This window comes from Pinus tabuliformis, chromosome J (assembly GCF_031772625.1).
Source record: "Pinus tabuliformis cultivar Carrire ecotype Pingquan chromosome J, CPIR1, whole genome shotgun sequence".
NCBI lineage: Eukaryota > Viridiplantae > Streptophyta > Pinopsida > Pinales > Pinaceae > Pinus > Pinus tabuliformis.
Genome location: NC_142295.1, coordinates 74,293,937 through 74,321,698, shown reverse-complemented (window position 1 = coordinate 74,321,698; position 27,762 = coordinate 74,293,937). Strand labels below are relative to the sequence as shown.

Below are 27,762 nucleotides of genomic sequence, written 5' to 3'. Positions count from 1 at the left end.
TGCATTTGTCTCTTTGCATCTTGACATTTATATATTTTTTTTCATACAACGAATGGTGAGATCCAGTTTGATTGTGACTGCTGAGAAAAGACAAACACGTCTTCTTATATTGTTTCTTGATTAAGATAACCACTTACCTCTGTTTCAACTCTAATGGATGTCTACATGTCCATTTTCTCTTGTCAACTTGGCTTCCTTTTGGGTATTGGGTCTTAATGTTTAATCTGGAATTTAAGAGTAGTATTTCATCAGTATCAGAATCTGCATCAGATGAAACACGGGGATTAACAGTTGATATTTGCATAAGCATATGATCTTCATCATCAGACAGGATTTCATTCACTGCCCACCATTTCATTCAAAGAAAAAGCCCTAGCTTCAATAGTTTATTTACATGCTTATCAGGACATAGCCACCAAGTGCACCTGCAACTGGAATTGGATTGTCCAGAAACAGAACTGAATCATCCAGAGGGATAGACATGGCTAAGATAAGAAAGGTAATATCATTGTAATAAAGTGTTTATGATTTTTTAATTCTGGAAAAAATCCATTACCAAGGTCGGTCCATTAATCAAATGACTTCAACCCAAAAAAATCCATTACCATAGAGGTCGGTCCAGTAATCATTTATTAAATTTGACTCTAGTGAGGACGGTTGGTCCATGTATGTAGTATGCTCTCTAGAAAATATTAATTTACTGCTTACAAGACTTTAAAGCAAACTTTATTAATCAACTGTGACGTTTATAATGTATATTCATATTATCCTCAAGTATTCACAAATTTCTGGACTCCAACCACAGGCATATGCCTCCTTTCACGGGTTCTGTTCACAAAAAGAGAACCTGGAAAAGTTAATCATCTCCAGGGATTTAAAAATACAGGAAAGTTCAATGAAAAGAGAAATAGTGCTCCGACCTTAGTTTATGCACACACAAGCCACATTGGTCATCTTTTTCATGTTGCTAAGAGAGCAGAAATTATATTTTATGGCAGGTTAAAAGTGTGACATGATCTTCTTGACTCGGATGGGCATTCTTTTCTTCATGTGGACTGTTGGAAAACTCACAATGGAATCATCCTCTGCCTCCCAACTGCATAAACCATCAAGCTAAAGGTGTTAAAAAGCTGCATAAACTGTACTGAAAAGTGGTTTGAATCTGTTGATGAGAAAATAGACAAATGGAATAATACTTGGTCAGAGGAGGTTTTAAAGTGTGACAAATAATCCACTGTAGTAAGAGTACTGTAATATGAACATGCTGGGGCCACATTACATTAATACTGGAAACCCAGTCACAGACAGAGCTGTGAATGTGCATATAATTCAAGGGCCCTACTTTGCCCGTAACTTTAACAAATAATTTTCTTAATCAACACACAGCATATGCATATATTCTCCTGTCATGTAGATAATGAAAAGCACTTAGTTACAAATTTATATAAATATAAACAAATATACATATGGATGTTGACAAACTGCAAGAGATGGACTTGAACTCAATTATTCAATTCTGACTATATTCAAGGTCATGGGTATGTCTATAATGTCCCTCTCTTGTTGCAAGGTGGAGTAATTTAGGCTAACCTGTATCGGGTCACAAGCTGATGCAAGAAGATGGAAGCTTCTAGCCTTGACATGTCCATACCTGGACAAAGTCTCTGGCCACCTCCAAATGGAATAAAACTGCAGCCAGTAGGATCCTTTTCCTAATCATAAAATAAGAACAAGAAAGATGTATCAATTTATGATCTCCTTTGATTCAACCCTGGTAAAATCGCTGAAAATTTCTATATTGAAAGTTAAAATTTGTGCAATCACTTAATAGAAAATTAGAGAGGAAATAACACTGACTTGCCATCGCCAAGGATCAAATTTATATGGACTTTCATAGTAGTCATCATCTAGGTGAATGGACCTGAAGTATGTGAACAAACACCATCCCTTGGGAATCAAGTGCCCTAATGACAAAATCACCAGCATATGAATATTCATTACAATCCTGAATTCATGAGGTCATATATATTATAAATTGACTATATTATACCTTTAATCTCCACGTCTTGCAATGCTTTGCGCATGACACCAGTTATGATATTCCCCAATCGTAAAGTCTCAGTTATAACCTAATAATTAAGTGCAAACCATGAGCTTTCCAGTTAGATTTTAACATATATCTTGATGCTTACAGGGCATATTAATTTATCACAAGCCCACTCACATTCTGAGTAAAGGGTAAGGACGTGTAATCACTCCAAGTCAGTGGCTCTTTCTTTTGTTCCTTTGATTTCTTTAGCTTCGTGTTTTCTTCCTGAGACCCAATAAGGAATATAGCAAATGCATAAGTGGGAGGAAAGTAGAATTAGAGAAACTATGGAGCTGAACAAAGCCTATCGAATCAATGCATCTTCCATCACCAAACTTAACAGTTTATCTAGAGGAATCCCCAACTGGGTGAGTAGTGACACGTGTTGATTTCAACTGCTACCATTATAAACTATATTCTTGTATGCTTTTCCGGCAAGAACAGGTGAATTGAGAGATATGAACTATAAACTCCCTCACATAATACTTCATTTACACCGCCATTGCCAATCGAGCTGCCCCATAGGGCTTAACGTTATTGTTAGTATTTATAAAACAAGCGGCAAGGACTACATGAATTAATATACCTGTAACTGTTGCAGTGCAAGAGGGCAATCAGAGAGAAATTTGACTGCAAGGCTCATTAGCATTGGCACCGAGTCTTCTCCTGGAATCATCAAATCTATCATGTTATCACATATAATATCTGTTGTGAAGTACTGCTCTGCTGTATCGTTTGTTTCCTGCAGTAGCACGTCTAACACATCCTTTGGAGGACTTGGGTAGTTGGTGTCATAGTTGGATTTCTTCTCTTCTATGATTCTGTGTACCACCTTAAGCATTCTTGCTTTTGCCTGCAGGAATATCATATTTTTCAGCAGAATCCAAATGTTACATCAGTCACTCTATTATGTCTTTGTCTTTAACTCCAATGGCTTCTTCTATCTTGGAATTATAAATCTCACCTGCAATGACTTGTAAAGCTTTGTTCCAGGCAGCTTGACTGGCACTGATACCAAGCCAGAGATGAACTTTCTGAATTCTTGTTTTAGATATTCCATGTCATCACCCGGGGTGAGACTCATCAGTGATTTCAAGAGCACATGAAACGCGATCTGTTCAATAAAACAACACTTATGAGCGTTGGAAACTTGAAAATGTAGAGCAAATATAATGGAAGAATTATTTGCTTACATTTTTAGTTTCGTCTTGGATGTAAACCAGCTGATCGTCCTTCCAGTTTGCCATAGAGCTCAGAATGTACCTTTCTATGTCCACAGTTATCTGTTGTTTCAGCTGTGGAGATTTGAGAAAACCCCCTATGAGGCCGTGCAACTTCTTCTGCAAGTTCCCACCCAGCATAAGTATTGAAGACTTCCCCATAAGCTCGTTGAGTGATCTGGGATAAGAGGGAACAAATATCCTGCCATCGTTTTGCAGAACCACCTTGCTTACTTCTGGGTCCGTTGATACGATTGTGGGACTCCCTAGGAGGTGTGATTTGAATACCTTTCCATATCTGATCACAATAAAAACCAAGATTTGGCCTAAATAAATGGTGATTTTGAATTTTTTATAAATTCAAATAATTTGTGGCGAGGAGTTGAAATTACAAATTTTTAAAATTGCAAGTTTGAATTTTGTAATTGGTAAAATTCAAGCTTTCCAGAAAATTTTCAAAATGGTGAATTTATTCAAACTTTTATTTGAAATATCGATTTCATATCTTAAATAATAGTTTATCAATTTGAATAAAGCATAAACTACCAAAAAAAAAAACGTTAACAGGAAGGATGAACTTGAAATCCCATCCCCTTAAAAGTTGGAGAAAAGCAATGTGTCCTCTCATTTACAATTACATTTTGTGTATCATATGTCAGGTTTTGCAATCTGAAAGCTGGTCACGTATAAAGGGATTTCGCAATCTATAAGTTTGTCACGTGTAAAGGTGACTCAGAGAAACAAACAAAAGTAATAAGTAACACAAAAGTCCAGCTATTCTGACAGCCAACTTGTCCTTAGAAGTCTGTAAGGGATTCCAGAGACAGAAGGTTTGTGTAATCCTCTATCTCAAATTTCTTATCACAGAAAGATCAGTATTCCTTGGCCACACGTGTATAAGATTCTGATAGATTGCACGGAAAACAAATAAACCATGACATGCATTTCGTGATTTTCAATGATGGAGCAAATGAGTGGGATGATGACTGACAGAAAGGCACACAGAGGTGAAGATGGAACAATCGTGGATGGAATCCCAGGTGGTCTACAGCAGGGTCTTCAACAAAAGCCCCAAAACAAATAATTACTATTTGCAAGCTGCTTCCATTGCTCAATGTCATGACAGCTTGGTAGGCAAAGTGAACTGCATTGAAATCAGACTCTAACTGTTTTGTCATATTATACTTTATAACAGCTTAATTTAAATCAATTTAGCTTTTGACCTGTTGAACATGTCTAATCTACTTACATAACTATCAATTCCCACCACTAAAAGTGAGTGAACTTTTAAGTAAAGATTAACATTCAGTTTTTAGGATTTCTGAAAGCATCGGTCCATGCCAATTATTGAATCTATATTAAACCTAGAGACATTCTAATTTTATCTGCACCGTAAAGAGAGTGATTGGTCGTATTTGCTCTCAAGTGTTAAGCCAAGACTATGAGTTGAAAACCAGTATATTGGCTCTATAAGCTCTGTGCAGAAGTTAATTGGGTGGGAATGTCAGCTTCTGGTTGTGGCTTCAGCTTAGGTTAATTGGGTGGGAATGCCAGCTTCTGGTTAATTGGGTGGGAATGCCAGCTTCTGGTTGTGGCTTCAGCTTAGGTGGTGCCATCACTGTTCAAAGTATATAATTTCACAAACACTTGAAAAAAATGAATATTTGATAGAGGATTATAATACGGTCAAGGTGGATAATCCAGTTTGAAACTATATGGATAGTGTAAGCATTGGATTAGAGGTATGCTGGTCAGATTGATAGATTCTCTATTACATATTAGAGCCTATTGAGGGTATTACACATGTTAAAACTATATAATCCTTAAATGATGATGGGGTGACAACAACATTCCATTACAAACCATTGACTGGAAGGTCGAACCCAACAAATTAGTATGAGTTTGGTTCTAATGAATATATTCATAGGATTTAAGAAAAAGCAAGTAGATAGCTACTTATTATAAATATTAAGCATCATGCACTAAGTCAATTAGTTTCAATACTTTTGTATCTTAGTTCTCTAATCAATATATTCAAAGGATCAAAGAAAAGTGAAAGTAGGTAGTTACTTATCATAAATAATAAGCACCATGCACTAAGTTAATGATTCGCTTAGTACTGTCATATTTTAGTTCTCTAATCAATATATTCACAAGATGAAAGAAAGATAAAGTAAATAGCTACTTATTATAAATACTAAGCACCATGCACTAAGCCAATGATTCACTTAATACTTTTATATCTTGTCAGTTAGATATTAATCATTCAACCAATAAACCAACCATTGACTCACTTCAGGATGTAAACTTCATGGTGTTTAATATTTACAGTAACTTGTTAGACAATTAGGTGTGTTCTTGCCTGAAAAACTATGGGTAAGTGGAGTGGTGTGTGACCGGTGAAGATGTATGTTGACTCTGGAGTGCGTCTCTTTGTAGTTTTTGTCAATTGTAAAGTTTATGCGACAATTATTTTCGGGAATCGGGTTATCTCTATCAATCTTATCATCATTCAACCAATAAACCAACCATTAACTCACTTCAGGATGTAAACTTCATGGTGTTTAATATTTACAGTAACTTGTTAGACAATTAGGTGTGTTCTTGCCTGAAAAACTATGGGTAAGTGGAGTGGTGTGTGACCGGTGAAGATGTATGTTGACTCTGGAGTGCGTCTCTGTGTAGTTTTTGTCAATTGTAAAGTTTATGCGACAATTATTTTCGGGAATCGGGTTATCTCTATCAATCTTATCATAATTCTCAGTAGATTGTCCGCATAGGGCCCTATGCACTCTTGAAATCCTAATTATTTACACATTTATGAAACCATAAAGTTTCAGTAGAAATTCTCATTCTTTTTCAAAAGAGGTTTCATTCAAGAGCCTGGTTCAACATTAGTAGCAGAAAGAAAAACATATCAAACACCAACAAAACGATCAAGAGGACTCATGGAACTCACAACGCGCATACAGAAAGCGAGTGAGCAAGGCATGCGAGTTCTGCATGACGAACTTTCAATTCAAAACTATGGACATTTCATTATCTATTCTTCTATATATATCTACCTAGATAGATTCTAAGCAGAAAACCTGAAATTTTCAAATTGGGTCTCATCAAGCTAAAGATGGGTTATTTAACAGTAACCTGCACATATATGTGATGGGTTAACTAAACCCACTGCAGAATTATAATTAACTTTCACACCCAATTAATCAGAGTATTCTCTATAAAATCCCCAGGAAGTTGGATCGGTTCTAACCAAAACGTTCTTATCCACTCTGAAAACTCGTTAGTCTTCAATTTTTTAGATAAGTTTAGATCTACAAAACAAAACTCACGGAAAACGCTCACTAGACAACAGTCATTGAGAAATTTCAGGCATGCATGTCTCGACTCTAAGGCCAAAACTTATCAATGGACTTGAAAAATATATTCTCTGGATCTATCTATCTGACTGGTTTGTGTTTGAGATAGAGAGACATGCATAATGGCCTTTTATATAATGGGACAACTAAGCCAATTGGGTGGATTTTCCATTACTATTTTCTATAATAGTATTTTTCACTGAAAGGAGAGGAGCCCTACAAGTAGACAATGTGTCCTTCAATAAACAGATCTCATTATACACATATTGCTCAACAGACAACTCAGAGATTAAATAAAAAAGATGCATGATTAACATACAATTGACGGCGCTTGTCCATGAAGCTTTCAGGGCGTGATGAACAGCCACAGGAAATGAACTCCAAGGTTTCTCCAATGAAAGGCCATCCCAAGCTCCCCAGGGGAAGCCCAGCCCTGTGTCTCCTGTACTTGCCACCTCTACTCCATACCAATATCATGGAAACAATACCAACCATGATGATGGGCATCCATGATATAGCAGCTGAAAGATCATGATTATAATTGAAGGTATTGAAGTTCAAGAACTTCCCCAACTCCATCTTTATAATCTAGCTTCCCAACTCTGCTTCTATCCACTGTTGAGACTGATTATAATTTATTAGCAGCTTCTGCTATTTTTATCTCGTTCTTCCTGTCACCCCTTTATAAAGTCCCTTGCCATCTCCCTTGTCTCACTAAGTGGGGCTAAGAGCCAGAAAATCCTCTGACAGAGCCGAAATAATCTGAACGAGAGGCCGTACAAACAGAAGAAGAATGAGTAAGTGGTAAGGAACTCATATGAAGATATTCAGAAACACTTAATGACATGGTCTGCTCATTATGAGCGTGGAGATTTAGCAGCACAAGAAGGTGAAATCATGGGTGCAGTTCCAAATGTTTTTAATGCTTCCAACGACTCTCATTCGTGGAGGGACCATTTCCTAATATTTTATTTGTGGTGACGAGATGAAGAGATTTATAAGTCAAGCCAATGCCCACAAGGCTATATAATACACATACACATGGCATAAAATAATGGGCTAATGATTTCTTAATTTTCGTTTAATTCATTTTCAAATCCCTTGAAATTACAAATTTGGATTAAGATTTTGGTTAGAATCGGGTAAAAACCATTTTCGTTTAAATAATTATTTTTTGTTTTTTTTGTGAAATTTAATTGCATATATAAATTCAAAAATTTGGATTAAGATTTTGGTTAGAATCGGGTAAAAACCATTTTCGTTTCCGGCCTGGAGTATGCCGTAAAACTGCTTCTGCTTGGCTAAGAGCTCGTCTTCCTCGGACGTAAGGAAACAGGTTAACGGCCCAAGACCCAGAGGCATCTGGCAGGAGTGAAAGCCTGCTCCCTTACGGACCACCAGCGGGTTATTACAGGTGGCGTGGTTTTCCTTGATAACGGTGATGAGTCAAATCGACATTCGCCCTTCGAAAAAAAAAAAAAAAAAAAAAAACAAAACCATTTTCGTTTAAATAATTATTTTTTGTTTTTTTTGTGAAATTTAATTGCATATATAAATTCAACACGTCAAAAAAGTTCATGGGATATTTAATGTGGATGTGATTTTAATTGTATATATAAATTTAATAAATTAAAAAATTCGTGGAATATTTAGATTATAGAGAGTTCACAACTTAAATTTGTAATTTCAACTAACCCCTATTACATTATAAGCAAATTTAATGGGACAAATATGCTCAATAAAATTTCAAAACATATAACACGTAGAATATCACTATTCTCAATATAAATTCAACACTAAAAAAATATATTTGGTCAAATCCTAACCCAATTATAACCAAATTCTACTCAAAAATATACCTCGAAAACATAAAACAGATAAACTACAACTATTTTTAGTAAATTCAATATTAAAAAAAATTATTATTAACCAAATCGGAAAGACTCTCATGGGTGGAAAGGCCAGGGTTGTTTATAATTTTTAATGTATGGTGACGAGATTGAAATAAAATGAAATGATATTTTAACGTTCATGTGACTAAAAATAGTCTATGGGACCCTGAGTTTTCTGTGTTTGGCATTTTGCAATTCAATCATTTTCTTATTCAGATTGATGATGAGCTGGCCCAACCTCAACAGTCCCCTAGCTGAAAAGACAATGCCAAGAACCAATTCTAACATATTCCCTTAACTTTCTCTAATGTCTTTAAATCAAATAATGAATCTATAGAGAAGAAAAATTCAGATTGATGATGAGCTGGCCCAACCTTCCAACAATCCCCTCGCTGAAAAGACAATGCCAAAAACCAATTCTAACCCCCTCGCTGAAAAGACAATGCCAAGAACCAATTCTAACATATTCCTTTAGCTTTCTCTAATGTCTTTAAATCAAATAATGAATCTATAGAGAAGAAAATTCACACCATAAACTAAACAATATTCATTTTTCAAACCAAAATTGTCAGTGAAATAAAATAAAATAATAGGTGAATAATATGTCGATATTCTGTGTTAAATTCATCGTCCAATCCATTGAAATTACAAATTCTGATCATTCATCATCAAATTCTTAAAATAGATTCAACATTGAAAAATAATATCCACCCAATTCGAATACACATTTCCTTTTCACGTGCAACAAGCCCTATTGTTTTTACATAGGTACACATTTCTAAAATTCTTCCACTGCCCAATTCAATAAACCATTCTATAAATTCTGATTATGAATTTATTAATGAAATAATAAATTCTGATCATGGCTTTTACATTTGTTAAAAGAACCTAAAAACTTGACTCAATCCCAATACACATTAATCTCAATGGTTTATGTATAAAGATGCAGCTGTCAATCTTATGATAATCCAAAATTCATCTCACCTGCCAAACCCAAAAAACCAATATATAAAGATGCAGGTGACAATCTTATGATATTCCAAAATTCATCTCACCTGCCAAACCCAAAAAACCAATATATAAAGATGCAGGTGGCATTCTTATGATATTCCAAAATTCATCTCACCTGCCAAACCCAAAAAACCAACCAATCTATTTTTATATCAGACAAAAGCTAAAAGCAAACAATGTACAGAATCCCATTTGGGTCTCTTCCTGCAGGCTTCCTTTTTCATATTTAATTCATACCCATAAATATATTATGGCCAAATATTAAATCTGCACGTTAGCTTGCATGCTTTCTTAGAAATTCTAGTAAATGATTGTCACAGTGTTTCTGTTGTAGGATATGATTGGTGGTTGCTTTGAATCACTGTCCTTTTTCCATGTGAGTTGTGTTCAGGCCTATGACTGGTCTGTAATTTAGAGAATGGACTAATATCCCCTGTTCCTCCTTCCTACCTTCAGGCTTCCACATGCGTGCGCTATACTGGCACATTCCTCTGCAATCACCGTGGTCCTACTCAGATCTGTTGGCCTGTGATCCCATTCTGATCTGCCTGTGAAAAAGTTAATGGATGGGCCCTTAAGAAAACGCCATGAGACAAGTACAATACTAATTCTATATAAAGGCTAACGTTTTATTTCAAGAGGAAGGTTTTATGTTATGATTGGGTGCTCAATGCTCTATCCTTGTCATGATTTATGAGACTTCAATAATGAGAACTTTTTTTTCTGAATCCTCACTTCCTCCCTCTGACAATCAAATTTTTTAATATCTCTTAACCCAGTGTTGTACTCCTAATAAGACATCTGAACTTTATTGTATAATCTACGAGTATCTGTGTGCTATAAATATAATGTCAGGATGTCTGTTTTTAATTGCAGAGCCTTATCATAGCTGACATGAGTATAAAGATACAAGTCTTTTCTCAGACTTCAGAATTCTCTCAAGCCAAAAATTCTTTTTCCTGTCATTATATTACCTTGGGCAAAATATCAAAGTGCCTCCGTGTGTATATAATGAATGAAAGAAATTTTAATAAAAATAAAAATAGTATAGGTTTAGTGTTCATTAAGAGTATGGTCAATCTACTCCCATTACTACTACTATTTTTTTTTTTTTTTTTTCAAAAGGTGGAAAGTTTGTCAAACCAACAGTGAGGACAGCCATCTTTGCTGCTATCCGCGAATGTCAGTTGACACATCACTGTTATCAAGGAAAACCACGCCACCTGAAATAACCCGCTGGTGGTCCGTAAGGGAGCAGGCTATCACTCCTGCCAGATGCCTCTGGGTCTTGGGCCGTTAACCTGTTTCCTTACGTCCGAGGAAGACGAGCTCTTAGCCAAGCAGAAGCAGTTTTAGGGCATACTCCAGGCCCGCCATTACTACTATTATATGTATACAGCTAATCATATATATATATAATTTTTTATTTTTCAATAATTTTTTATTTTTATTTTTCGGATTTTCTAGTGCATTGTAGAAGAGATGTTGTAATGTCGTGTCGAGTCTTGTTAAAGATTTTGACAAAATCAAAATTACATTAAAAATAAATAAAAAAATTCTTAAATTTATTTTAATTTATTTGTAATATAGGAGTTAGTCAAGTTGGAGAGATGTTGTAATGTCATGTCCTACCATCTTAAACATTTTGACAAAGTAAAATTATCTTGAACTAAATTTATTTTAATTTATTTGCAATATGAGAATTAGTCCCTATTAAACATATTCTTGAACTGAATTTACTTTTTACAACTTTTTCCATTATTTAAATTTATTTGTGATATGGTATTTAGTTCTAATCCACTTTTAATTTCAAAATTTAATTTTATTAGATTAAAATTGTAATAAGGTTAAATTATATATATATATTTTCAAATTAACATACATATACATATTAATTAATGAGAAGAAAATGTTTATGGAGAACTTGTGTTACACGTAGTTGAAAACTCAGGGGTTAACCCTTCAACGATCATCAGGGACATGAAGCAAAACGTGGACGTTTCAACTATTTGTAACACAACTTCTCCAGAAACATTTTCTTTTCATTATGAATTACAAGTGTGAAAATCTGCATTCAAAGATATATTTTAATTTAAAATTAAGTCTAAATGGACGTTTCAACTATTTGTAACAAAATTTCTCCATAAACATTTTCTTTTCATTATGAATTACAAGTGAGGAAATTTGCGTTCAAAGATATATTTTAATTTATAACTAAGTCTAGATCCATTTTAACTCCGGATTCATTTTCTATCCTATCCTGTTAAACATTTTTATTTATTTATTTTATTTTATTTTTTTCAATCGTGGTTTGGTTTGCCCACCCACTATTGCCACCCAATTAGAGAAAAAATTCTTGTAAAATATTGTAATTTCGTAGTCAATCTGGGCATTCATTAGGCGAAAGATCTTACGGTAGAAGTTATATTAATTTAGGGATTTTTGTCCTAAAAGGCAACCCTCTATTTATGTGAGGGAGCTGTATTACGACTGTGTATTACTCTGTGTGAGAAGAAGAGAGGAGATTGTGTGAGAGCGAAGAGGAAGTCACAACGAATTGGTTGTAGGTTGTATCCTTTCATTTTGTTGGATAATATAAAAGGAATACTAGCTGTTTCTCGTGGACGTAGCCTAAATTGGGTAAACTACATATATTTGTATCTCTCTTATTTAAGCTTTTTTGTTTTTGTTTTTCTACAATATTTTATGTGTTCAATTTCTTTCCTATTGAATTTCTAACAAAATATTTTGACTCGCTCAAATTACATAAAAATAAAAACAAAATAAAATAATGATACAATTATTAATATAACATCTTTTTTGTTTTTGTTTTTCTACAATATTTAATGTGTTCAATTTCTTTGCTATTGAATTTCTAACAAAATATTTTGACTCACTCAAATTACATAAAAGTAAAAACAAAACAAAACAAAAATATGATTACAATTATTAATAAAACATTTTGTCTAAGTCAAATTACATAAAAATAAAAGTAAAATTAAATAAAAATAAATAAATTAATAATTATATTTATAATTCCCAATGGGGGTGATAGATCATAGGGAAGAGAGGCTCAGGGAGGGTGTCTAACACCCCACCAACCTCAATGTCATTTAGGAATGGGTGGCGTGGCACCCTTAAGCCATGCAGAAGCGTGGGAGACCTCATTAAGGGAATTGGATGTGTTTATTATCAGCAATGGGTTGATGGTAGCGATAGTTGGGAATTTGAATTGATTATGGCACTAGTGGTACTAGCTTTATGGTCTAGGAGTGGGAAACTGTTGAGATAACATGCGACTTTGGAAAGCTCTGGTTTGACAAGGCGTTATTCTGAGGAAAATTGCTTGCTATTACAACTTGAGGGGGTTTTCGTGGTGGTTTTGTCACATAGGCGCGAGGAGAATTTGGGACCCTAATTTACAAAGGTACATTGTGGTTTTGCTATGTTGGGTTGTGAAGAGATTAGTACTCCTGTTGGCTTACTGTATGCTGGAGAGACAAACGACAACATTACTAGAACTTCTGATCAGGAGGAAGGCATGTACATTATGTTTCTCTACCTAGTATTTATGTGCCATTGTTGGTGTTTCTAGCCATGACCTGTGCACCTAGGTCTTTGTGGCTCTTAATGTAGTTTACAATGGTTTTTTCTTTTTAGGTTTGGTGTGGGTTATTAGATGTTGGACCTCCTATCTGTGTTTCAAGTGGTTCGACTAGAGGGGTAGGGGGGATCTCTTTACCCCACCAGACCAAACTCTTGGCATAAAGGTGGATGAGGTGAATTTTGTTGTAGTCCCTGTGGGGTTTGGATGCGTCCTTAACGTCTCAATCCCAGTTCCGTGGTCAATTGTGTTCAGGTTGTGGCGCTTTCAGTTAGTAGTTGGGAATTTTTGTGGCTCATGGTATATTATTTCAATTTTGGTTTTACTCAAGCAGTCATGGGCGTATCAAGCAATTTTTGTCTTGGCATGCCCTCACAAGTCTAAAGGTTGTTGAAATTTGATGACTAAAAAAAGTTTGCTGCAATTCCAACCCAGTTTTTAATTTCACCTTATCACTCCCATTCAATTAAATGCCCTTTCCCATAAGCATACATTCAACATATAGAATTATGGAAATGAAATTTTCAGATTAAAACACATGGGACTGTCAACACATGCTGAAAATAAATATGGACATAAATAGACCAGCAACACACATAAAAATACAGATAGATTTTTGGTCAACTTAGACCTAGGCAAAACCCTTACAATCTTCTCTTGAGAAAACCTATTAGAGATCTCTTCAATTTTTTTATCTTTCAAGTTCAAGAAAAATACATTTGTAGACAAAACAAAACAAAAAAATACAACTTATCTCTTCAGCCCAAAACTCCTTGAAAATCATGCCCACTTTGCCTCGATTTCTGTGCCCACTTGAAGCTGAAAATATGTACTGTACGGATTTTTTTCTTCTTCAAAAACTTCTCTCAAAGGGCGTGCAACTCACAACATTAAAAGTTGTTCGTATTGTACCTTCTATTGTCTTCTATGCCTTGATTTATGTGCCCAACTTTGCCCAGAAATCACTCCTTCAACTTGCTGCAACACATTTCTCCTTCATAACTTTTTTCCGGCTTTTAGCCTCCTTTCTCCAATCTACTCATGAAGAATGAATGCAATCTCTCTTTTCTTTTCCCCCTTTTGTTTCCCTGAATGACTTTTGGGCAACCCTAAGATCTAATGGCTCAAATTCATTTAGATCAAGGGATGAGAATAAATGTGCATTTAACTCTCACTTTCTATTTTTTAACTCACCCATTAAATAAAGTACCCACATTGTACTTTATGTCTAAAGTCACTTTTCACTTTATAATTTAACATTGACTTTACCACTTAGTCACTTTCACTTTATAAAGTCACACTTAGGAGAATAATTATTTTGGACACTTTTCCTTAGGTAGAGACTAACACATGGGAAACCATTTGTCCAAGGTACATTAAAATCAACACTCCCTCTTACGGAGGAAAGTGTTTCTCACCACACCCATCTTGTCCCTAAAATGGACATGCTTGCCTCTTGGCAAGAACTTCGTGAGAACATTGGCCACCTGCTCATCTGTTGATATATACTCCAGCTTCACTACCCCCTTCTGAACATAGTCCCTAATGAAATGATATCTGATGTCAATGTGTTTTGACATGTCATGAAACACTGGATTCTCCGTTAGTTTTATGCAATTCTGATTATCACAGTGAATAATTGTCAGTCTCAACTCCTGATCAAATAGGCCATACAACAACTTGCGAAGCCAAATGGCCTCACAACTAGCCTAGCTAGCAGCCATATACTCAGCCTCAGAAGAGCTTAAAGCAATTGGCTTTTGCTTTCGACTAAACCACGACACAACTGTCGAACCCAATCCGAAGTAACACCCTGAAGTGCTTTTTCCTGTCAGAAGCACAACCTACCCAATTTGCATTTGTGTAACCTTCCAACCTCACTCCATCTCCCCGCCTATAGTCTAGACCATAATCAACAGTCCCCTACACATAGCGAATAATGTGCTTTGCAGCTACCTAGTGCACCCTCCAAGGCTCAACCATGCTAAGTGTGTTCACTGCAAAGCCTATATCTGGCCTAGTGTTGACCAGATACATCAAGGACCCAATAAGCTGCTTATATAATGTGGGATCCACCAAACTAGAATTTGAAGCATGAAGCTTCTTCTAGTTGGTGATCATAGGCGTAGACATGGGTCTACAGTCTACGATATGAAATCTGCTCAACACATCCACAACATACTACCCCTACCCCAGAAAGATATGCCCCTCCCCCTGCCACACCTCAAGCGCTAAAAAGTAATGCATCAGCCCAATGTCCTTCATCTCGAACTCCATAGCAAGATCCTCCTTGCAACCACTAATCAGTCTCTTTGCCCCAGTAATGAACAAGTCATCAACATAAAGCACAAGAATGAGCAGATCATCCCCTACAACAATGTAGTATAGGTTCAGATCTACATCACTCTTCGTGAAACCCATCTACTGCAAGTAAGTATCAATCCTCGAATACCAAGCTCTCAGATCTTGCTTAATTTTGTAGAGTGCTCACCTCAATCGGCATACATGGGTCTCCCGCCCAAGTACCTTAAAGCCCTATGACTGCTCAACATACAACTCCTCCTCTATAACTTCGTTCAGAAATGCGGTCTTCACATCCATCTAATGGATCTGCCAACCCATTTCTGCAGTAATAGAAATAAGGGACCAGATAGAAGTGTACTGAGCTATGGGAGCGAAAGTCTCATCATAGTCAACTCCCTCTATCTGTGACAACCCTCTAGCCACAAACCTCGCCTTGAACTTCTTAATGCTGCCATCCACAACATGCTTGATCTTGTAGAGCCACTGGAAGTGACAACTGACTTTCCCTTAGGCCTAGGTACCACTTCCAAAACATTGTTCTTAATGATAGAGGCATACTCCTCCACCATAGCCTCTCTCCATACCTCCTGGCAGGTAGCCTCCTCATAGCTAGTAGGCTCAAAGTCAACAATGCTGGTAGCCTTGGCTACATAACTACAAAACCGCTCAGGTGGCATACTCTCCTTGTTCACCCTCTTTGGAGGATCAATGGACTCTGCTTCCTTCAACGTGTCTTGAAGCCACTTGGGTCTTCTCTTCCCTGAAGAAGATTCCCCATAGGGAACCTCATCCTTTGCCCCCTAGTCTAGTGAACCTGAAGGTTTTCCAACTGGCCCTGGTGTGCATGTACCAACACCTGTCCTCGAAGAACCTATATTAGCACTTGTGCTTGTGTCAACTGAAGTGCCATGTGAACTCTGTACCAGTGGACTCCCTAAAGAAGTGCTCAGTGAACTCGCCACTGGTGCCCCAAATGTCACTCACACTGAAGTCCCTCCTGTACCAGTCAATCCAGAACCTTGAGGTCCTACTCCCTGTACCTAACCTCCCTGCTAAGGAGAAGTCTGTGACTCTCTCTCATCATACTCCCGTGATCTCCGATAGGCCCTCTCGTCCTCGAACTTCACATCCCTCCTAATCACCACTCTCCATTTAGAAGGAATGAAGATATGATAGGCCTTCGAAGTCTCGTTGTAACCCATAAAGATACCCTTCTCTTGCATGGGTTCCTACTTCGTCCGCTGCTCCTTGGGGATAAAGAATATGTGAGACATCCAAAGATACGAAGATGTCCCACATGAGGCTTCTCTCCAGTGAAAGCCTCCTCCAAATTCATATTCCCCAATACTCTGTGAGGACTCCTGTTATGAAGATAAACAACAATATTGCAGGCCACAACCCACAAAAATAAAGGCAACCCCTGATCATGAATCATCGCTCTAGCAGCCCCAACAATAGCTCTGTTCTTCATTTCAAACACCCCGTTTTGTTGGGGGTTGTAAAGAATCGTGAACTCTCTCCTAATGCCCTCATGTGCACAGAAGTCAGAAAACCCACCATCGGTGTACTCACCACAATTGTTTGACCTCAAGACCTGAATCTTCCTACCAGTCTACTTTTCCACAAGAGCTTTGAACTCTTTAAAGCGACTGAAGACTTCACCCTTGGTCTTCAGGAAATATATCCAAGTCCTCCTAGAGTAGTCATCCATGAATATAACATAATACTCATAACCGCCCAAATACACATGAGACATACGACCACTAACATTAGTATGAATCAAGTCTATTGTACCTGTAGATCTGTTGTCGCTCGCTGAGAATGGTAACTTGGTGTACTTGACCAAAGCACACCCTCTGCAGACCTCATAATGCTCGACACTGAAATAAGGAACTCCAGTAGTGATCTCCCTTAGTACCCTCAAAGCTCCATGATGCATATGCGCCATCCTCCGATGCATAACTCGCACAAGTCTCTACTACTGGTGGTACTAGTGTGAGTGCTACCAGATGTGCTACTCACCAATGCTCCTATCGACTGAAAACTGAACCTGTATAGTTTCCCAGAGAAGACTCCAATCACTTTGGCCAAAGTGATGGAAGCTCCTTTAGGATGCATCAATACCTTCCCTCTTGAGAAAGTGACGTCAAACTCCTTCTCCTCCATAGCAGACACTGAATCAAGTTCTTCTTCATCCCCGGAACATACAAAACATCCATGAACTTCAAAGGAAGTAAAGGCTCCCTCTCAAAGGTCACAGTCCCCACACCAACAACTCTCACAGTGCGGTCATCTCCTAGTACAAACTCAATATCAAGTGCCCTCTCTGCAAGCTTTGAAAAGAACTCCAGTGCACCTATCATATGGTGGGAAGCCTCATTGTCTATGTACCACATGTCAGATGATGTACTCCTACTAGATGTCAAAGTAATAAATGAAATGTCCTGCCAAACTGTGAAGCAAACTGCTCCACCTCTGCTGAAGCTGCAGTACCCTTCTTCCCCTTGTTCTTCCTCTCAAGACACGTAGCAACATAGTGTCCCATCTTCTAACATGCCCAACATTTGACTTTGGACATATATGTATCTTCTTCTTCTTCTTCTCCTTTCCATTAGCCCCATTTGATGAGGCCCCTTTCTTGGCCTTCCCTTTGTTCTTCCCACTGGCTATCAGGGCTACATTTTCCTCGTCTGCTATCTTCACCCCACCACTGCCAATCTTCCATATCTCATGCTGCACATAATCATCCTAGAATCTGTCCCAATTGGAAAGATTCTCCCTAGAGATAACAACATCTCCAAAAACCTCCCAAGACTTAGGAAGTCCCGCTACAGCTATCTTGACTCACTTTATGGGTGCAACTGCCTCACCAATAGCAGTCAAATCATCACTTACCTATTTGACTCTGGCAAGATAATGAGTTGCACTTTGAACCTTTGTCATCCTCATGTTCTTCAATTGTTCTTTGAGTACCATCTTCTTGCTCTCATTGGTACTCTGATAGAGAGTGGTTATAGTTTTCTACATCTGATATGCATATGTGTTTCCTCTCACCTAAGGACCCACGTGATCCTTCAGATTGTCCATCAAAATCCTTTTTGCCTTTGCATTATTTTTTCTGAATTCAGCAAGTATAACCACTTACAGCACTATGTCCCAAACTGCTGCCTTCTCAAACACTGTCTGAATTCTGTCATTCCAAATGACATTGTTAGATATCCTATCCAGTGTGTCCTCTATCCTTAAGAACATGGCCATGACTGCCATCCAAAATTTACAAAACCAAGAAAATGGAGAAATGAACTTTCCAACACACCTTGTCGTCCCAAAAGTTTAGTCTGTGTGAAATTTCACCTTGTTGTCCCAAAATATCAGTTTGTTATCCAAACTAAGATTGTTGTCCGAAAATTTAGTTTGTTGTCCAAACCATGGTTTGTTGTCCCAAACTATTGTTTGCTATTCAAACTGCAATTTTCAGCTTGTACCTCTGATACCATGTTGAAATTTGATGACTAAAAAAAAAAAACTTGCAATCCCAACCCGGTTTTAATTTCACCTTATCACTCCCATTCAGTTAAATTCCCTTTCCCATAAACATACATTCAACATATAGAATTATGGAAATGAAATTTTCAGATTAAAACACATGGGATTGTCAACACATGCTGAAAATAAATATGGACATAAACAGACCAACAACACACATAAAAATACACACAGATTTTTGGTCAACTTAGACCTAGGCAAAACCCCTTCAATCTTCTCTGGGGAACACCTTTTAGAGAGCTCTTCAAATTTATTTATCTTTCAAGTTCAAGAAAAATACATTTGCAGAAAAAACAAAATAGCAAAATACAACTTATCTCTTTATCCCAAAACTCCTTGAAAACCATGCCCACTTTGCCTCGATTTCCATGCCCACTTGAAGATGAAAATATGTACTGTATGGATGGTACTGTACGGATTCTGTACGGGATATATGGATTTTCGTACCGCTGTATGACCTGTACGATTTTTTTTTTTTTTCATTTTTTTCTCAAAAACTTCTCTTGAACGATGTGCAACTCACAACATTAAATGTTGTTCGTATTGTACCTTATGTTGTCTTCTATGCCTTGATTTTTGTGCCCAGATTTGCCCAGAAATCACTCCTTCAACTTGCTGCAACACATTTCTCCTTCAGAAGTTTCCTCTAACTCTTAGCCTCCTTTCTCCAATTTGCTCATGAAGAATGAATGCAGTCTCTCTTTTCTTTTCCCCCTTTTGTTTCCCTAAATGACTTTTGGGCAACCCTAAGATCTAATGGCTCAAATTCATTTAGATCAAGGGATGAGAATAAATGTGCATTTAATTTTCACTTTCTATTTTTTAACTTACCCATTAAATAAAGTACCCACATTATACTTTATGTCTAAAGTCACTTTTCACTTTATAACTTAACATTGACTTTACCACTTATAAAGTCACTTTCACTTTATAAAGTCACACTTAGGAAAATAATTATTTTGGACACTTTTCCCTAGGTAGAGACTAACCCATGGGAAACCACTTGTCCAAGGTACATTAAAAATCAACAGAGGTTCGATTGAGAGGTGCAAAAGTCACAAGCAGCAGTATGGGTGAGCCCCACCTCCCGGTCTGTTGGCAATAACATTCAACCCCTGTTCATGGTTGGGAGGCACTAGTTTGTGCCATGTTGGAAGTTTATTTGGATGCATTTGAACTTGGATTTGTGGTCGTAATTGTTTGTTTTGTAAGGTGGTTGGTTTTGTTGCTCGAAAAACAATGTTTTGCCAACAAGGCAGAGCTAGGAATGGAAGAGGAGAAAGGGGTCAGCGGGACAAACATTTGATGGAAGATTCAAGACTTAGTGAGGTTGTGAACCCCAATCTAGCCCACACATTTGCCTGGGAGATTCAGTTCCCTCACAGGATAATTCTACTAGCCAATTGACACACATCATCAGACTGGTGGAGCAACTCAACAAAGATAGGCATGAAGATAGGAACAAAATTATTAGTTTCATGAATGATTTGTAGTGCAACCAATGGCATATGATGGACTGTTTGGCCACCTTGCAGAAGAGACAATGATCCTTATAGGGGAAACTAGATCGATTAGAAGTGAGATTGGCCCATATGGAGAAGCATTTACATTACGAATTCAGGCTTCCCCCTTCTCTAGCCTCAGGACCAAAGAATCCTTCCCTAGTCAATTCCTCCGACCCGTAATAATTACTGGCAACATTTTGATTTTGATGGTATTTTAGTATCATGTGTCCTTCCAGTTTTGGTCAACAGAGTTTTTTTGGAAACTAGCTATCTATTTTAGTAATTATTTTTTGGCCAATAAATATGCAAGAGTGAGGCCGACAAGATCTTGGGAAAATGTAAAAACTGATGTAATTGTTTGATAAAATGGAAGCTCTTAGATTCACAAAAATAAAAAAGATTATATTCCCCTTGCCATGAGATTTGAAATAGTGACCTAGTGGGGACTAAACCCCACACAAACCAATTATTCTACACCTTACACATAAATTATCTTTCTATCTATATATTTATTCATAATAAAATCAATAGATATGTCTATTTTGAAATAGGACTTCAAGAATTTTAATTTAATTACAATAATTAATAGGTAGATGGTAGGGAATTAACTTGTCTAGAATATCCACAAAATAATAACCAGGATAAAGAGTTGAGATTTATCTCAAAGGTAGGAGCTTACTTGGCAAGCCCATGAAAATCTAAAGTAAATGTGAGTAGAAGGTCCTGTGTTCAAATCAAATCCCTGGGATTGACTAAACGATGGCCACATGCTTGGTTCACCTAAGAGTTATAGTGCTAGCTAGTAAATGTGAGAGGTCATGTGTTCAAATTCGATGGATTGACTAAGGGTTATAGTGGTAGCCGTTAAAGAGTTATAGTGGTAGCTAATAAATGTGAGAGGTCATGTGTTCAAATCCCCTAGATTGACTAACGGTTATAGTGGTAGCTAATAAATATGAAGGGTCCCATGTTCAAATCCTAGGGTTTGACTAATCCCCACCTAGTTTATTATGAAAGGTCCCATGTTCAAATCCTAGGGTTTGACTAATCCCCACCTAGTTTACAGAGGGGTTATCCCCAAGATTGACTAACCCCCACATGGCCCCATGTGGTTCACCTAGGGGTTCACAGAGTACATATAGACCTAACCCAATTACATATTCCTCTAGCATAAAAAAAGAGTTGTCTAGTGGTAGCTAATAAATATGAAGGGTCCCATGTTCAAATCCTAGGGTTTGACTAATCCCCACCTAGTTTATTATGAAAGGTCCCATGTTCAAATCCTCGGGTTTGACTAATCCCCACCTAGTTTACAGAGGGGTTATCCCCAAGATTGACTAACCCCCACATGGCCCCATGTGGTTCACCTAGGGGTTCACAGAGTACATATATACCTAACCCAATTACATATTCCTCTAGCATAAAAAAAGAGTTGTCTTTAAGTGTGACTTTTTGGTGTTTTTAGTGGATTTCTGGTTGGAATCTGGTGGAAAAAATTATGGTGACATCTTGATTTGTTTTGTTTAAACTAGTTTTTTGACTATATATATGGATTCAATACCCTAAAAAACTCCTCAGGCACTTCGATTGTGCAGAGTTCACCCATCAAACTTGTGATTTCAATGAATCACTAGCGGATTCTAGACAAATTAGATCGAAAAATAAACCATAAACCTTTTCAAAAAATCTTACTTCAAAAAAAAGAAAGAATTTATCTAATTATATATATATATATAAAATCTAACTAAAAAATAAATAGTTATTTTCCTGAAATTTGTAATATAATTTTTAGTAAAATTGTGATCTTTTTATGTTTAAAATACACTTTTAAACACATAAATAAATTCAATATCCTAAAAAATCTATAAAACACTCTATATTTATAATTTAAACAAATTATATATATATATATATATATATATACTACCATTATTATATATCATGAAATTCTAAAAATTATAAACCAATTATTTTTACATTTAAAATTTAATACCAAGAATAAAGGATTGACGTACATGCAGAAATTAACCTATAAAAGATATGCATAATTTATATATATATATATATACTACCATTATTATATATCATGAAATTCTAAAAATTATAAACCAATTATTTTTACATTTAAAATTTAATACCAAGAATAAAGGATTGACGTACATGCAGAAATTAACCTATAAAAGATATGCATAATTATAAATTTTTGTGGTTACGTATATACGCTGATAACAACGTTTGAAATTTAGTCTATTTTAACATGAAATAAAATATACTAAATGTTTATTATAATTTTATTTATTTATTTATAATTTAAATAAAATTGTACATTTTAATATTTTCAATAAATTAACATATTTAATATGAAACTCTAAATATTTTAAAACATTTAAAAAACCAACAGAAAGAATCGTTTATTTATATTAAAATTAAAACAATTATCGGTAGTAATCAACATAAAGGAACATTTATAATTATGTCCATGTGGGAAAGCTCTGTTTTTTTTTTTTTCCGAAGGTGGCAAAACCTATCAAACTCAGGTGTCAAACCAAAAGTGAGGACAGCCATCTCTGGCTGCTATCCGCGAATGTCAGTTTAACTCATCACTGTTATCAAGGAAAACCACGCCACCTGTAATAACCCGCTGGTGGTTCGTAAGGGAGCAGGCTTTCACTCCTGCCAGATGCCTCTGGGTCTTGGGCTGTTAACCTGTTTCCTTACGTCCGAGGAAGACGAGCTCTTAGCCAAGCAGAAGCAGTTTTACTCTTAATGTATTTTTTCTGTTTTTTTAATTATTTTTTGTTTTTATGATTTTCATTGTAATATTGGTTTTTTTCCGTTATTTATGATTTTTTTAATTAAATTTCCTTTTATGATTTTCATTGTGATATTGGTTTTATCATGCCACTCTAATATATATTTTTAAATATGGTTTTCAATGTCATTAGAAGCGTGGCAAAAATGAAATTTACAGGTCCAAAGATTGAAAGCTAATAGATGGCAAAACTTGACGTGGTAATAATTCATCATTTTTAAAATAAATTTTATCTCAATTAGAAAATCAAATCTCTATATTTAATTGTACATTAGATTTAGATTAAATTAAGTTAAGGGAACTCATTTTTTTTTAGTAAATTTAGTAAGACCATTTTTTTTTAGTAAATTTAGTAAGACCTCTGACTCTTTTTGACTTGACGAAATACATGGTTTTTTGTTTAATGATTTTCAATGTAAAGACCTTTGACTTTTTTTTTGACTTGAAGAAATATATGGTTTTCTTTTTAATGATTTTCAGTGTAAATTTTGTTGATACATTAAGGGAATTGTGAGGTCTAAAATCAGCCTCCTAAGGAAATTATAAAATAATATTAGATTACATCGTCAAATTTTAGAGGGAAAAAAAAAAAAAAAAAAAAAAAAAGGAAAAAACTATTTTTTCAACTTATCTTCATATGGGTTTACTCAAATTTCAAGAAGAAACATTCATTGGATGCAAAATCTGATTCCTCATTCAAGGAGTACCTATGTTGCATACTTTCAATGAATCATACTACACGAAAAATGTGAAATACATGAAAAACGTGATTGCAATCATATTTTTTCATGTATTTCTAATTTTTTGTGTAGCAGGTCCATCAAAAGTATGCAATATGGGTACTCTTTGGATGATAAATTAAATTTTGCATCCAACGAGTACTCCTGCTCGAAATTTGAGTAAAATCTTAAAGAGATAAGTTGAAAATACGAGTTCAAAAAGTAGTTTTATTATTTTTTAATATTTTTACTTTTTGACTCTAAAAATGGTGAATCAACCTCCATGGTTGACATCATTATATTGAATCCTATTGGTTTTTATAAAGTTTATTTTGGTTGCACATTTTTCTTAGGAGGCACATTTTAGACCTCAAAATTCCCCTAATGGGATGACATCGAAAGGTTGCATGCAAAAAATGTTTATTAGTGATGTGATCATCTATAAACAACATGTTAGTTGGAAATATTCTCAGTGTAATTAGAATTGTTTATGTGATAAGACAATGGGTTAATGTAGAATGGACATATGTAGAAGACATGGTAAATTTTAAGGGCAAATTTTAGCCCAAGGGCGAAATTTAAGGGGTTTTTCATTTTAGAGGGGCAATTTTTTTATAAACAACTCATTCCATATATTTAGCTCAAATTTTATTTAAAAAATAATTATTTTTTTCATTTTAGCCCAAAAAGTGGGCGGATAAACTATGAAGAGACTCATTTGACCCGATTCATCTGGTTTGGGAGGTTATATTCCATTACAATCGCTCAATTTTCTGCTTTGCAATGTTAAATTCGTTTGCAATCACCCATTTTCTGGTTTGGGAGGCTGTGTTTGGTCCCAATAAATAAAAATATAAATAAAGTGGATGTATGGTAAATAAATAAAATATCTTTTTATACTTACTCCAAAGGTACAGTAAATAAATAAAAATATAAATAAACTAGAGGGTATGGTAAATAAATAAAACCTCTTTTTATATTTATTCCATAACCCTCTTTCTATTTAAAAAGGCTCAAAAAAGAGGTTTTATTGAAGTGAATCTTATGGGCCAAATACCATATTTATAAAAGAGGTATGGTAAATTAATAAAAATATAAATAAACGAGAGGTATGGTAAATAAATAAAACATTTTTTTATATTTACTCCATCAGTCACCTTATATTTACAAATACACAAGGGTGTAAATAAATAAAAATATAAATAAAATGGAGGTATGGTAAATAAATAAAATCTCTTTTTACACTTACTCCAAATGTATGGTAAATAAATAAAAATATAAATAAACTAGAGGTATATTAAATAAATAAAACCTCTTTTTATATTTAGTCCAGAACCCTCTTTCTATTTAAGAAGACTAAAAAAAGAGGTTTTACTTAAGAGAATCTTATGGGCCAAATACCATATTTATAAAAGAGGTATGATAAATTAATAAAGATATAAATAAACGAGAAGTATGGTAAATAAATAAAACATTTTTTTTTTTTTTATTTACTCCATAAGTCACCTTATATTTACAAACGCTTAAAAAATGCGTTATATTTAGGTGAAGCCTATGGGCCAAATACCATGGGCCAAATTATTATTAATACCATGCAAAAAAACATTATTAACCCTAATATTAGTATTAATAAAAATAAAAATGGCACATGGTATTCACGTGGAATGTAGCCTATTCAAAAGGGGGAATTAAACCAGCATAGATCCATCTTTACTCTGGATCTACTAAGCACCGAGAGGGATCAAATATCGTAATATGCAAACTAGCATAGAGTGAAAAAATATTTGATCCCTCTCGGGGCTTGGTAGATCAAGAGTAAAAATGGATCTTGTAATTTAATGTCACTTAAACATTTTAACTTGGTTAAAATAAAAAATAAAAATAAAAATCAATTATTAATTTCATAAATTTTTATAAATTACTAACAGTAGTTTTTAAGCTCCAAGTTTATGATAACCCATGGTATTGACCCATGGTAATACCATGGTATTCATGTGAGCATAGACTATTCAAAGGAGAAATTCTATCAACTTAGATCCATCTTGATTCCGGGTCTACCAAGTGCTGAGAGGGATAAATAGATTTAATCCCTCTAAAAGTGGTAGATGTGGAGTTAAGATGGATATAGGTTAGTTTTTATGATAATGAAGATATTAAATAGACTTAGGAAATTATATTGTAAAAAACATCTTAAAGTGAATGGTTAAAACTAAATTTAGTCACTTCACAAAATTTAGTAAAAAATACCAATATCTCCATTAATATTGGTTTTTTTGATTTAACAAAAAAAAAACTTCAAAACAATGAAATATTATCACTCTTTCCGCATCACCCTCGCGGAAGAGAGATAGTCGCTGCCCAGATTTCCCACCATTTTTCAAATGTTCTCAATATAATATCTTCATGAAAAAGTTAAGGTACTGATGTTGGATTAGTTGTTTGAAAAATATGCTTGTTTGTACAACCTTTCATCTTCTATGTTATTCTTAGTTTGTCGTAATGATCTGTAGGGGTTGGGCCACTGCACCATATTGTCTTAAAATACAGAAATTGTGCACCAAAAAGGAAATTAATCCACATGTTACAACGCTATTAAAAAATGCAAGACGTATGAAGGTAGTGAATTATGCTAATAAGAAATTTAGATTGGGAGAGACGTAATTAAATTTTATTATTTAATTGAAGATTTCCAATAAAAATAATAATAAATCTACGTTTATATATTTATATATTGATTGGAAGGATTCTGACAATGGTCACTTATTTCTATTAGATCCCCTTCAGACCTTCGGGATACCTACTACTTTCTTATATTATATAGTTGGGCTTGCTACTTGTTGGCGTGTTGGGGTAAACAAACTTGATGTGTTTTTTTTGATCTCGTAGTTGGAGTCTATGGAATAAGAAAGAAATTTGATAGCTTGACAAAAGTGGTAGAGAAAAGATTAATCTCTCCTACCTTGACAGAACTGGTGGTCAAGATCAACACCTACAAGAACTTTGTTGTGGAATATTATCAAAACTAATAGAAGGATATGAAAGAGTGTACAGTAAGAACCTTGACAAACACGACCACTGAAACTTGCAACATTGTTTGTAGGAAGAGAAAATTATGTTTCTTTTTTCCAAACATGTATGTTAGTATATTACAGTTTAATGAATATGTTTTCCTATTATCATATATGGTTTCATACTTTAACAAAACATTCGCCAAGACTTCACAATGTTTTATTATTCAGTGAAAGATTTGCCAAGATCTTACAAGATTTTATAATTCAGTGAAAGATTCGCTATGACTTTACAAGATAATATAATCTGGTGAGAGATTCGCCAAAAACATTATATATACATATTATATTATTGATAAAATCGCCTCCCATTTTTCCTATGTATCATGGGGATTCACCCATTTATTATACATATAAATTTAGGGTGGCTCTTTAAATTTTCCCTAGTAGAAGGGTTAAAATTTGTTTTATACTTCAAAATCTGACTTCTGTAGAAGTTGGAGAACCTTAATAACCTTGATAGAGAGTTTGACATATTTTGACTTAATTATGCTCAAGGTAGTATTCGAAGGTTATTTCAACCAAAGCATGGTTTATGGTTATGGTAGATTATTTTTTTCTTTAAGACTTATCTATAAATGAGTTTAGAGAATTTGGTTGCAAATGAGGTGGGGGTCTATGTGAATT

The 27,762-nt window shown here is 35.1% G+C and overlaps 1 protein-coding gene across 1 annotated transcript; it reads right to left on the bottom strand.

The window, feature by feature from the left end:
* Positions 1-617: 617 nt before the first annotated feature.
* LOC149225577 (cytochrome P450 90D2-like) lies at positions 618-7,608 on the bottom strand. Its single transcript, XM_089377158.1, has 10 exons — positions 6,994-7,608; positions 3,283-3,607; positions 3,054-3,203; positions 2,676-2,942; positions 2,225-2,314; positions 2,051-2,129; positions 1,858-1,964; positions 1,591-1,712; positions 921-1,096; positions 618-828 (listed from the first exon to the last, which is right to left on the bottom strand). Exons 1-9 carry the CDS (start codon positions 7,251-7,253, stop codon positions 1,000-1,002), a joined length of 1,497 nt encoding a protein of 498 aa, XP_089233284.1. The 5' UTR covers positions 7,254-7,608; the 3' UTR covers positions 618-828; positions 921-999.
* Positions 7,609-27,762: the final 20,154 nt, after the last annotated feature.